Source organism: Aquarana catesbeiana, linkage group LG02, assembly GCF_042186555.1.
Source record: "Aquarana catesbeiana isolate 2022-GZ linkage group LG02, ASM4218655v1, whole genome shotgun sequence".
Taxonomy (NCBI): domain Eukaryota; kingdom Metazoa; phylum Chordata; class Amphibia; order Anura; family Ranidae; genus Aquarana; species Aquarana catesbeiana.
In genome coordinates, this window is record NC_133325.1 from 133,660,930 (window position 1) to 133,673,619 (window position 12,690).

Here is a 12,690-nt window from a genome sequence, read left to right on the forward strand (position 1 = left end):
TCAATTTTCAAAACTTTGTGACAAAAAGTGAGGTCTGCAAAATACTCACTATACCTCTCAGCAAATAGCTTGGGGTGTCTACTTTCCAAAATTGGGTCATTTGGGGGGGGGGGGGGGGTGTTTGTTCCACCTGGGCATTCCATGGCCTCCGAAACTGTGATAGGCAGTGAAAATTTACGCCCTTAGAAAGCCTGAAGGCGGTGCTTGGTTTTCGGGGTCCCGTACGCGGCTAGGCTCCCAAAAAGTCTCACACAAGTGGTATCCCCGTACTCAGGAGAAGCAACAGAATGTATTTTTGGGGTGTAATTTCACATATTCCCATGGCATGTTTGAGCAATATATCATTTAGTGACAACTTTGTGCAAAAAAAAAAAAAAAAAATTTGTCTCTTTCCCGCAACTTGTCATAATATAAAATATTCCATGGACTCGACATGCCTCTCAGCAAATAGCTTGGGGTGTCTACTTTCCAAAATGGGGTCATTTGGGGGGGGTTTTGAACTGTCCTGGCATTTTATGCACAACATTTAGAAGCTTATGTCACACATCACCCACTCTTCTAACCACTTGAAGACAAAGCCCTTTCTGACACTTTTTGTTTACATGAAAAAATTATTTTTTTTTGCAAGAAAATTACTTTGAACCCCCAAAAATTTATATATTTTTTTAAAGCAAATGCCCTACAGATTAAAATAGTGGTGTTTAATTTTTTTTTTTCACACAGTATTTACGCAGCGATTTTTCAAACGCATTTTTTGGGCAAAAAACACACTTTTTAAAAAAAATTTAATGCACTAAAACACACTATATTGCCCAAATGTTTGATGAAATAAAAAAGATGATCTTAGGCCGAGTACATGGATACCAAACATGACATGCTTTAAAATTGCGCACAAACGTGCAGTGGCAGCAAAATAAATACATTTTTAAAAGCCTTTAAAAGCCTTTACAGGTTACCACTTTAGATTTACAGAGGAGGTCTATGCTAAAATTACTGCCCTCGATCTGACCTTCGCGGTGATACCTCACATGCATGGTGCAATTGCTGTTTACATTTGACGCGAAACCAACGCTTGCGTTCGCCTTAGCGCGAGAGCAGGGGGGGACAGGGGTGCTTTTTTTTTTTTTTTTTTCTCTTTATTATTTTTTTGCTTTTTTATATTATTTTTAAACTGTTCCTTTTCATTTTTTTTTTTTTTTTTTTAAATCATTTTTATTGTTATCTCAGGGAATGAAAATATCCCCTACGATAGCAATAGGTAGTGACAGGTACTCCTTTTTTTTTTTTTTTTAAATTGGGGTCTATTAGACCTTAGATCTCTCTAAGATCTCTCCTCTGCCCTCAAAGCATCTGACCACACCAAGATCGGTGTGATAAAATGGTGGGGGGCATTCCCTCCCACTGCTTGTAAAAGCAGTCTAGAGGCTAATTAGCCGCTAGGATTACTTTTACATGAAAGCCGACCGCTGGCTGAAAAGATTGATACCAAGATGATACCTAAACCTGCAGGCATCATTCTGGTATAACAACTCAAAGTCATGAATGGCGTACCTGAAGACAAAAAAAGGTTAACAATAAAACACAGTAAACGGTAAAGTATAAAAAATTGCATACCTGGAAAGCAAACATGATAAAACATAATAACAATAAAACATTGCAGGATAGAATACAATAAAAAAAGAGTAGAACAATAGAGAGAGAACAGAGAGAGAACAATAAAATGACAACAATTTTTTTTTATTATATATATATATATATATATATATATATATATATATATATATATATATATATATATATATATATATATATATATATATATATATATATATACTTTTTTTTGTAACTAACTTTTATAACTGTTCCAGGTTTGGGTCTCTCAAAATGCGATGGCATCTTGGGAGACCCTGTGAAAGTGTGTCTAGTTTGTGCAATGCTGTACCCTACGCTAATACTCAACTAGTGCATGGTAGCGTTCAAAACATTCACCAATGCAAAGACCAGGATTGTCAGGACAGGAGGGACAATAATAGCGGGTGTCACGCCTATATCCGCGCTTGCTGCAGACACGACATCTTTTTTGGGGGGGTTTGTTGGGTAGGGGTACTCGGGAGGACATAAAGAAAATGCCTCTCATGCAGCCGACTGCATTTGGTTGGGGATGTGAATGGGGGAAGTACGGGCGCTGCAGGAGCGGTGGGTTCCCAATTAGGATTGGCGAATGCAGCATGAAGGGCATTATGGGCACGACGGGCCTGTGTTTGTCTTCTTGGTGGCAGAGGGACACTACTTGTGCTTGACACCTCACCAGCTTGAACTGCACTTATGGGACTCGCCACGTCACCAAGTGTTACTGCAGTGCTGGTTTGACTACGACCGGGGTGTACTAGGCCGCTGGTGCTTGCCAGTTCACCAAAACGCTACCAAAAAAACTGTTAGCGATTGCAGGGATCAGGCCTGACTCTGCGAACGCTGCAGTTATGCGTTTAGTGTTTTGTAAGTGACAGTGATCGATCGATACTGCACTTGGGTGGGCTGGGCTGGGCCGGGCGGAGGGGCAAAACGCAGGTGCTAGCAGGTATCTGGGCTGATCCCACTAACACTGCGTTTTTGGGAACCCTAAACTGCTGGGGACGCTAGTATAGATCTGATCAGATATTGATCCGTTCAGATACTACACCACTAAGGGAGGTGTACGGTGCGTGCGTGGGTGTTAGCGTTACTGGCACTAACCTGACGCTGCCTGGGGCTGGTGCTTGCCAGTTCACCAAAACGCTACCAAAAAAACTGTTAGCAATCGCAGGGATCAGGCCTGACTCTGCGAACGCTGCAGTTATGTGTTTAGTGTTTTGTAAGTGACAGTGATCGATCGATACTGCACTTGGGTGGGCTGGGCTGGGCGGAGGGGCAAAATGCAGGTGCTAGCAGGTATCTGGGCTGATCCCACTAACACTGCGTTTTTGGGAACACTAAACTGCTGGGGACGCTAGTATAGATCTGATCAGATATTGATCCGTTCAGATACTATACCACTAAGGGAGGCGTATGCTGCGTGCGTGGGTGTTAGCGGTACTGGCGCTAATCTGACGCTGCCTGGGGCGACACATATCACCGCCGGGCGATCAGGGGGCTAAACCTTTATTCGGTAATAAACGGCGGGTTCCCTGACACTATAAAAAATAAACGAACTAACCAGCGTCACCCGTAACAGTTATAAGGTGATCAGTGGTGAAAGGGTTAACTAGGGGGCAATCAAGGGGTTAAAACATTTATTAGATAGTATATGGGGGTCCCTGTCGCTATAAAATGCTGACGGCGAACCTAAATATTTACCTCCCTAACTAGCGTCGCCAGTGACACTAATACAGCGATCAGAAAAATGATCGCTTAGCGACACTGGCGACGGGGGGGTGATCAAGGGGTTAAAACTTTATTAGGGGGGGTTAGGGGGTATCCTAGACCTAAAAGGAGCTAACACTAACTGCCCTACCACACTAACTGTCACAAACTGACACCAATGCAGTAATCAGAAAAAAAAATGCTTGGTGTCAGTGTGACAGGGGTGATTGGGGGGTGATCGGGGGTGTAATGTATGCCTGGCATGTTCTACTGTGATGTGTTGTGTTGGTGCACTCACGTTACAGTCTTCTCTCCTCGGCGCCGGAACGGAAAATGCCGAGGAGAGATGACATCATTTCCTCTGCCTCTGTGTACAATACAGAGGCAGGTAAATCATCCCATTGGCTGGGAGCGATCGTGAGGGGGGCCACGAATGGATGGCCTCCCCCTCACCTCCGATTGCCGGGGAAGATTTGCCGACCGCCGCAGGCACCGGGGGGGGGTCCGATCGCCCCCCGCGGGCAGGCAAGGACGTACCTGTAAGTCCTTTTGCCTGCCCGTGCCGTTCTGCTGACGTACATCGTCGTGCGGCAGTCGGCAACTGGTTAATGCATTCTATGCATTAAGGTGCCAAACCTTCTGTAGGGCAGCAGCCCCCCTTTTTCTTACCTGAACTTGATTGTTACGGGGACGAGCACAGCAGCTCCAGCCGCTGTCTTGGGTCCTCATTGGATAGATTGATGGCAGCAAATCCAGTGACCCGGGGGCGGGGTCGAGACCTGCTCTCTGTCGGTGGACGCAGCAGCAGGACTTGGAGCATGCCCACATGGAAGGTGGCTCTCCGTGGGGGCACTCAAGGAAAGGAGGAGCACCACTGGGGTACCCCAGAAAAGGAGGATCGGGGCCACTCTGTGCAAAACCTAAACTTACCTAAACTTACCTTACCTAAAACAAAAACTTACACAGAAGAGGTAAGTATAACATGTTATTTAAAAAAGAAAGAAAACTTTACAACCCCTTTAATGCATTCTATGCATTAGGATAAAAAGCCTTTTCTGCAGCAGGATTCCACTACCCAATTCTTACGTGTGCCTGATTCGATCCAGCGACGTGCATAAGGGCAGCGGCTCACCGCTTTCTTCCCCCTCATTGGCCAGAATGATAGCAGTGAGCGCCATTGGCTTCCGCTGCTGTCCATTGAATGCTGTGACGGGGGGCAGGGCTGAGTTGCCTGGCCTGTGTCACTAGACACAGACCAGGCGACTCAGGAGCGAGGGGGCACTTGCCAAAGAGAAGGGGCTTGGAGGTGCCAGAGGGGGCTCTGGATCGGGGCTGCTCTGTGCAAAACCATTGCACAGAGCAGGTAAGTAATAACATGTTTGTAATTTTTTTTTAAAATGTAGGTTTAACATTACTTTGAGAATGTAACAGAGCTGTGCTCAGTGTCTTCATGCACTCTTCTCAGAAATGGCTTTGTTTCCCAGATCAAAGCTTTTTATTTTCTTATATTTTCCTGTGTATTCTGATTTTCTCATTACAAAGCCTTTATGAAAACATGTCCAATATTTCCATCCAGTATGTCCAATATATCCATTCAGCATGTCCAATATCTCTGATGTTGTGGAAAATTGGCTACGGTTTTAAAGTGGTCGTAAACCTCCAAAATGAAAAATGACCCAAGCATCTCCTCCTATAGTGTGTGCTTCATTTCAATGTAGTGTGATTTCAAACTTTTCTCTCCTCCCTCGGCTATCTGCATTAGTCATTTCCAATCAATTTTCCTGACACCAGGCGATCCCGGGAGACAGCTCCCCGACAAATAGGTAATTGAAGGCCTCAGTTGTGCATATTTCCCTATAAGTGTGCGTGTGTGTGTGTGTGTGTGTGTGTGTGTGTGTCTTTCTCTTGTTTTAGGTCCCAGATTTACAATCCTGCTCTATGCTCTGCAGTGTGTGACATTAGACCCCACCCCCGCCTCTCCGAGAGCTGGAAAATAGCCTTTCATCTCTGTTTTGGAAGGCTGTAGAGAAAAGAGGGCTGGCAGATAAATGGGTTCAACGTATTATTTAGGAGGATTTGTTTCAAATATTTGTATCACCTGAGGCTGGCCAATTCAGTGGGTATATGTAAGGGTTTTACAACCACTTTAAAATGTTTAGCTGTTAAAGGCCATATGAACACTGGAAATTTTACTAACTCTGCTAGAAGCCTTTTGGCAGGAAAAAACACATTTGTAATGCAATTGGGCGTTAATTTTATTGGCCACAATAATAAGGTATTCTGGCCCGTGAAATGAATGCTCCAGTGCTAAATGTGTCTAATGTTAAAAATGTGTTTTAGGTGCAGTTGCAGGCATCAAGCATTCCTTCTGCCAAAACTTTGCTGCTCCTGGACGCCATGGCAGTGGGTTTTTTCTGACGCTAAACTCCTCAATGTGCTTGTACACACAGGCTAACATGCAGGGGGGTTTAGAGGCAGAAAAAAAAACCTGCAAACGCTCTAAGGATCTGCAGAAAAAATCCAATTTGCATGAGGCCAAAATCATAATATATGACCAGGTAGCACTTTTCCATGACGAGTAAAGGCAGGAAGAGTAGCTCTACTGCCATGTGAATTTGGAAGGCGCTAAAAAAGTATCACGAATAGTACTCAATTTTCTCTGTCACAATTGCACTAATACGGCTATGTGACAGCATAGCATGGTGGGTAAAGCCGGTTTCTTTTTTTTCCTAGTCTATGGTGTACTGAGAAATAATCCATACCTCTTGGGGAATTAACAAAGAATGAGGCAGCTTCTTTTTGCCTGCCTAGTTAACATTTCCTGTCAGTAGCGGCCCGTGCACTGTGGGTGCACGGGAGCCGCACCCCCCCCCCCCCCCCCAATCAAATGCGCCCGGCCCCTTTCAGGATGCCAGAGGCTCTAATATTCTTCAAAATCGGGTGGGCTCGGGGTGAAGAGATCCCACCCAATTGTGTGACCATAGCCAATTAATTTTTGCTATTTTCACACTAACCTTCCTCCCCGGCAATCAGGAGGCAGGACGTCAGAGGTGTGTGTGTGTGTGTGTGTGTGTGTGTGTGTGTGTGTGCTGGAGCTGCGATCGGGTGGGGGGGGGGCGGCTGCTGCGACGGAGCTGCAAATCGAGTGGGTGGGGGTGGGCACAGTGGCTGCATATGATGGGCATAGCACTTTTTTTTTTTTTTTTAAATCTTTATTTAGGGAGTGCAGATTATACAATTAAATCAACAATACAATATGACAGTTATCTGTTTCTGTTTGTATTTTTTCACACACAAAAAATAAAACAAATTCAAGGCAGGCAGGGAGTCGTAGGTTAACGGTTCCAGCTTGATTTATCCATCAGCGCTGAGGAGAATGCCCTCTATCCGAAATTAAGTAATAAACATAAACTAAGCATAATTCAAACGAGGGTGCTCCAACAATGCAATGTAACTAAGTGACTTCCCGAGGGGTAATACCAGTCTATCCCTATTGGCCAAATAATGCTCTGCTATCTTATAGTGAATTAATTCTATGTATTGCATTATATAAAAATTATGGTGCTCAATCCTACGACCATAGGAGTGGTACCAAAATGGGATACTGCAATCCGGGGTTTTTTTTTTTTTTTTTTTTTTCCCCCTTACTGATGGGGAAAAAAGGTAAAGGACACTAGTAGTGCCAAAGGAGGAAGAAAGGAATAGGAATAAGGAGAAACAGAAATGGAAAAGCAAGAAGGAAGGGGGATGGGTATAGGGTTCCGGCGAGGCCGACGACCCGCAGCCCCGAAGCATCTAGGGACCGGATACCTATGTATAAGAGTTGTATTCGTCTGAAAAGCGAAACATATTCCAATGTGTCCAACGGGTACCATGTTCCTCCTCTTTTTCCCTGAGAGCAGCTGTGAGGCTCTCCATTCGCTGAATATCGCAGACCCTGCTAAACCATTGTGTCACTGTCGGAGGGGACTGCTGCTTCCACATGCTGGGGACACACGCCCTAGCCGCGTTCAAAAGGTGTTTCAGCAAAGATTTGCCGCCCACTAGACATCGGAGTCAGATTCAGGAGTACTGCCGCTGGATTGTTCTGAAGAGCCACATCAGTGGGTTTGTGAACGATTCCCAAAACCTGTCTCCAGAAAGGAGTCAAGGCCGAGCAATTCCAGAAGATGTGAATTAATGTGCCATTTTGTGTGCCACATCTCCAACATAGGGGACTGTGCCCTGGGAATATGGATGCTAGCACCGAAGATGTCCTGTACTATCGTGTCAGAATTTTGAAGGTAACTTCTTGGTATTTGCTACATAAAGAGGATTTATGTGCAAAGAAGAGGATTCGGGGTTTTTGGTCTTCTGTAAACGTAATGTTCAGATCTCTCTCCCACTTCCCCAAGTATGAGGGATCCTGTTGGAACGTATGGGCCAGTAAGATATTGTAAGAATGAGAAAGAGATTTCCGAATTGGCTCCTCGCCCATGCACAACTCCTCAAAGGGTGTTGGTTGTCTACAGAAACCGCTGACCTCTGGAAGGGATCTGAGAAAGTGTGACAATTGTAAGATCTTCCATCTGCCCAAAAAGAGTTAAAACTAGGGTATATGTTAGAAGGGTCACTCCAATCCGAAGGCCCACAAAAAGAGGAGGCTCTAACTAGACTCCGATCTGAGTGGAGCCGAAAGGACCTATCGGAGAGGCCTGGGTGGAAATCCGGATGTCCAATTATGGGTGTCAGTGGGGAAGGAAAATTGGGCGTCTCCGCCAATTGGAAGTATCTACGGAGTTCCCCTAAGGTGGGTTCAAGCAATGGGTGGGAAGGTGAGAATCTGGAAGAATGAGTTCCACTCCAAGGTAGACCTTCAATGGGGAAACGGAACTGTTTCCTGTTCTAACCCAATCCATAGCTTATGTGATGAGTGCCTGCACCAGTCCACAACTCTGTTCATGTGGACTGCTGTGTAATACAGAGCTGGGTCAGGGAGGCCAACGCTTCCTCTCAGTTTTGGTCTTTGTAAGAGGGATCTCTTGAGCCTCAGGGGTTTGCTCTGCCAGACATATCTAATAAATACTGAGCGTAACTTACGGAAGAAGTCCTATGGTATCCTGGGCATAGCACTTTTAATGTGATTTGGCACAGGAAGAATGTACTAATACTTATACCACCACAAAAGTGTCGTCTTTCCCTTTTACTAACTCCTCCAACATAGGTTTTTTTTTTTTAAATTTTTTATTTATTTTTTTCTTCAGTTTCTCCGACCCATGGAGACCTCCAAAAGAGATTAACTTTATTAAAATTATATTGGGTTTACCTTGTGATGACAAATTTTCATCAAAACCTTTTATTGATGAACATTTATTCACTTTGATTCAAAGCATAGGATCAAATGTGATCTGCTACTGCTACTGTTACTGCTACTACTTTAAAGCAGTAGTAAACCACAGCAAAAAAAAGACTTAGCTGAAAATGAAGCCTTCCTGCGGCGCGCTGTCACCACTATTGGCGCTGCCATCTTCACCCGGTCTTCCTTTCGGGTTTGTAGGCTTTGGTCGTATGAATGGCCGGGCCAATGTGACTCCCGCGCATGCGTGCAGGAGTCACTTTTTCTGGCACAGGCCTTCAGAGCACGTCCCGGGAACATTACTGGCTGCTTCTAAAGTAAATATCTCCTAAACGGTACACATTTAGAATTTTCCTGTACTTTTAGGTATGCCTTATTATAGGCTTAACTGTAGGTAAAAATCAACAAAGGTAGTTTACTCTCCCTTTTAACAAACCTTTGTTATAGACATACTACTGAGTTTACATTTTAAAGTGCTTTGAGTTCTAAAAAATATCAGGCTGTGCAGCCCAATGAACAACCTAACTTCCCTATACCACCTTGGAATGTCATGAATTCCTTAGAGGGATAACCTGCAATGTAAAATAAAGATATTCTTCTTCCCTACTTTTATTTTCCACACAGGTTAAACTATTAAAGTGGTTGTAAACTCTTACACACCACTTTTACCTACAGGTAAGCCTATAATAAGGCTTACCTGCAGGTACTGGAAATATCTCCTAAACCTGCACGTGACCATCAGCTCCCACACGCATGCGCGTGAATGCCGTCATCGCGGTTCCCGGCTAATCACAGCGCCGGAGCCCGCGAACCCAGAAATAACTCTGGGAGACATGTCGCCGGTCACAGCGGTGTGTGGGGCTGCTGCAAGAGCTTCGATCTAAGGTAACTATTTCATAATGAGCTAGTATGCGATGCATACTAGCTCATTATGCCTTTGTCTAATAGGGTTTGTGTTTTTTTTTTTTTTTTGTTTTTTTTTTCGGGTTTACAATCACTTTAAGTGTGCATGTTGGTTGAATGTGGTAATTGCTGAATTCCTATGAATTTCTTTCATTTCCAGGATTCTCCTAGTAATTTTACAGTTTGGTCTTGTGTTAGGCAGCCTATACATTTAGTCTTTTTTTTTTTTTTTTTTTTTTTGTTTAGCCTGTGGATTGAGCAAAAAGACCCGATTCCCCCAGCCACACAATCAATGTGGATGAGGGGATTGCTCCCACTGAACCATTGTGTTCTGATGGCAAGGAGACTTCCCTGCCATCAGAGGACATTGATCAGCGCTGTTGGTTATAGCTGGTGGCGCTGATCGTGCAGAAATTGTCTAACAGGCTGGTGGTACAGAAGTTGATTAGTAGGCTTCAAGGGAGTACGAATTGGCAGGTATACCTTGCTGGGAGGAGCGGAATGGCTTAAGGTCATCGGGAGGTACTGTAATTTTGCTGTGAATGAGCAAAGTGACCATTTCTTTACTTTGCTGCCAATGGATTTTGTAGTTGAATTTTTGTAGATTCATGTCCAATACAAGGAGAGGAGATAGAAGTGTTTTTTGTATTTGGGGATTAGCTTTTCCACTAAAAAGACTTCTAAGAACATGTCTCGTATGTCACATACAGCTTAATCCTTTCCTGTCCATTTTCTAGTGTTGTCAAAGAATGTGCTAGGATGGTATCATCCTGTTCCATTTGAACTTTCATTACCTGTTTCATCTCATTCTTCTTTGGTGATGAAAGGGAACAAAAGCATTAGCCATTATAGGAGAAGGCAGCAAGGTGTGTAGAAGACTGAGGATGTTTATACCTGTAGGTAGTATGTACCCGCATACAAATTCCCACTGTGTACACCACTTGCATGCCTTGACAGTTGTGGATTTCCATGTATGATCTCATAGCACTGACTGGAAATTTGTATTTATTTATTTTTTTTCTGCAGGAAAGGATAATCATTTACTGGCCTAGTGTGACGAAAACACAAGCAAGATGCCGAAGCCGGTACGTCCAATAAATGTATTCATACTTGCATGCTGTGTTTGTTGCTGTTTTCTTGGGTAAGGCCTCATGAACACTGGAAGTTTTTAATGCTGCTGTTAGGGGTATCTGGCTTTTTTTCCTGCCTCTATGCTAACAGCAGCAGCATTTTGGCAGAGAAACTGCTTGACGCTTGTAAACTTATGTTGGTGCTAGACGCGTCAAACGCTGGAACTTTAATTCGTTTCAATGTCCAGAATAAATTATTATTCCGGCCAAAGAAACAAATTAACGCTTAAGTGCTTGAAGGACCTAAATGTATTTACAATCAAATTATTGTTTCTGCCAAAATGCTACCTGGGAGAAAGGAGTCTGGGAAAGATGGGCAAACACCCTGTATGCATAAAGCCTAATCTGTATGGGTGGACTTGAATTTAGTAATAAACCATTGTTTGTATTTTCAACATCTTAAAGTGGTAGTAAAGTGTCCACAAAAAAAGCTTTCCCCCTGCAAGGCAATGTCCTAATGTGCTAATATGCATTGCATACTAGCACATTATTTGGGACTTCCCTGTGAATTGATGTCTCTAGTGCGACGCTGTCAGCAATGACAGGGCTTCTATCATCACCCTGTCTTCCTTCTGGGTTCACAGGCTCTGGCCGTATGAATGGCCAAGCCGTGATGACTTTACTCCCTCGCATGCACGCCATGGCACAGCTCTCTCAATGGACGGCATTGCATCCATTGAGAGCACAGTGGCATGCACCTCTGATTTCACCGGCTGCTATATAAGTAAATATCTCCTAAACAGTGCATGTTTAGGAGATAGTCACAGTACCTGCAGGTAAGCCTTTATTATATGCTTACCTGTAGGTAAAAGATAAACAAAGGCATTTTCTACCACTGTAAGGTCATTTTGCAGTTTAAAACATCCTGGGTTGTTTAAATAGTTGTTTGGCCCCTCATTCTGCTCCTTCTCTTCTCCGCTTCTTGGCAAATATGTGAAAAAAAATGCTTATTCCACAAATACAAGTACATGTAAATACAAATCATTGAAAAGAAAGAAAGGTAACCCCTCATTACCATAAGATTGTAATTTATTAATCTTTCTAGAACCTAGGATGTACCAGGTATGCTCCTTTCCTGATGAGCCCACATTGGTAGCTGCTGGAACAACAGACCCTGGTCTCTAACTGCTAACATGTAAACGTACACTAATACATTACTGCTAGTTGTGGCTCTGAACACCACTAAAAAAGTTTTGTTCACACCAGCCCGTTCCTATAACGCGTATTAATGCACCATATGTGCAGTGCCATTTATTATGAACTACTCCAGTGCATGGTGTGTGTCATGCTGGAAAAAATACAGCATATATGTACTACGTTTTTGTGAGTTGGGCAAATTGCCCCATGGTGATACCTGTTCCTGGTTTAACTGTCCAAAGCTCCTTTCACATGGCCAGGCAGGCGATTGTAGGCAGTTGACATGTGTCTTTGCAGGAGCAGCAAGGGGCTGGGGAATGCCTGTCAAGTTTGTATTGCATTCTTTGCCCCTTCTTCAGAGATTTATCTTTTTTTTTTGGTCACTGGACCAACAGTGGGGAAATGTTCCAATGGGGACATCTGTCCCAGTGCCAACTAAGAGTTGGTTTCCCCCAATTTTAACCACTTCAATACAGGGCACTTATACACCTTCCTGCCTGGACCAATTTTCAGCTTTCAGTGCTGTCGCAGTTTGAATGACAATTGCGTGGTCATACATCACTGTACCCAAACGAAATTTTTATCATTTTGTTCCCACAAATAGAGCTTTCTTTTGGTGGTATTTGATCACCTCTGTGGTTTTTATTTTTTGCTAAACAAATAAAAAAGGACCAAAAATTTTGAAAAAAATTAAAGTTTTGTTTGTTATAAAATTTTGTAAATAAGTACGTTTTCTCTTTCACTGATGGGCACTGATAAGGCGGCACTGACTGGCACTGATAAGGTGGCATGGATAAGGTGGCACTGATGGGCACTGGTAGGCGGCACTGATGGGTGGTACTGATA

General features: G+C 43.6%; 1 protein-coding gene across 1 annotated transcript in view; it reads left to right on the forward strand.

Annotated features, from left to right (window-relative positions):
• The window catches only part of RDX (radixin), a 227,520-nt gene that overhangs the window by 65,564 nt on the left and 149,266 nt on the right, over positions 1 to 12,690 (forward strand). Inside the window, exon 2 of the mRNA XM_073613487.1 lies at positions 10,604 to 10,662. Within this exon, the coding sequence (XP_073469588.1) occupies positions 10,651 to 10,662 (12 nt within the window). The 5' untranslated portion in view covers positions 10,604 to 10,650. The remainder of the gene's footprint in view (positions 1 to 10,603; positions 10,663 to 12,690) is intronic.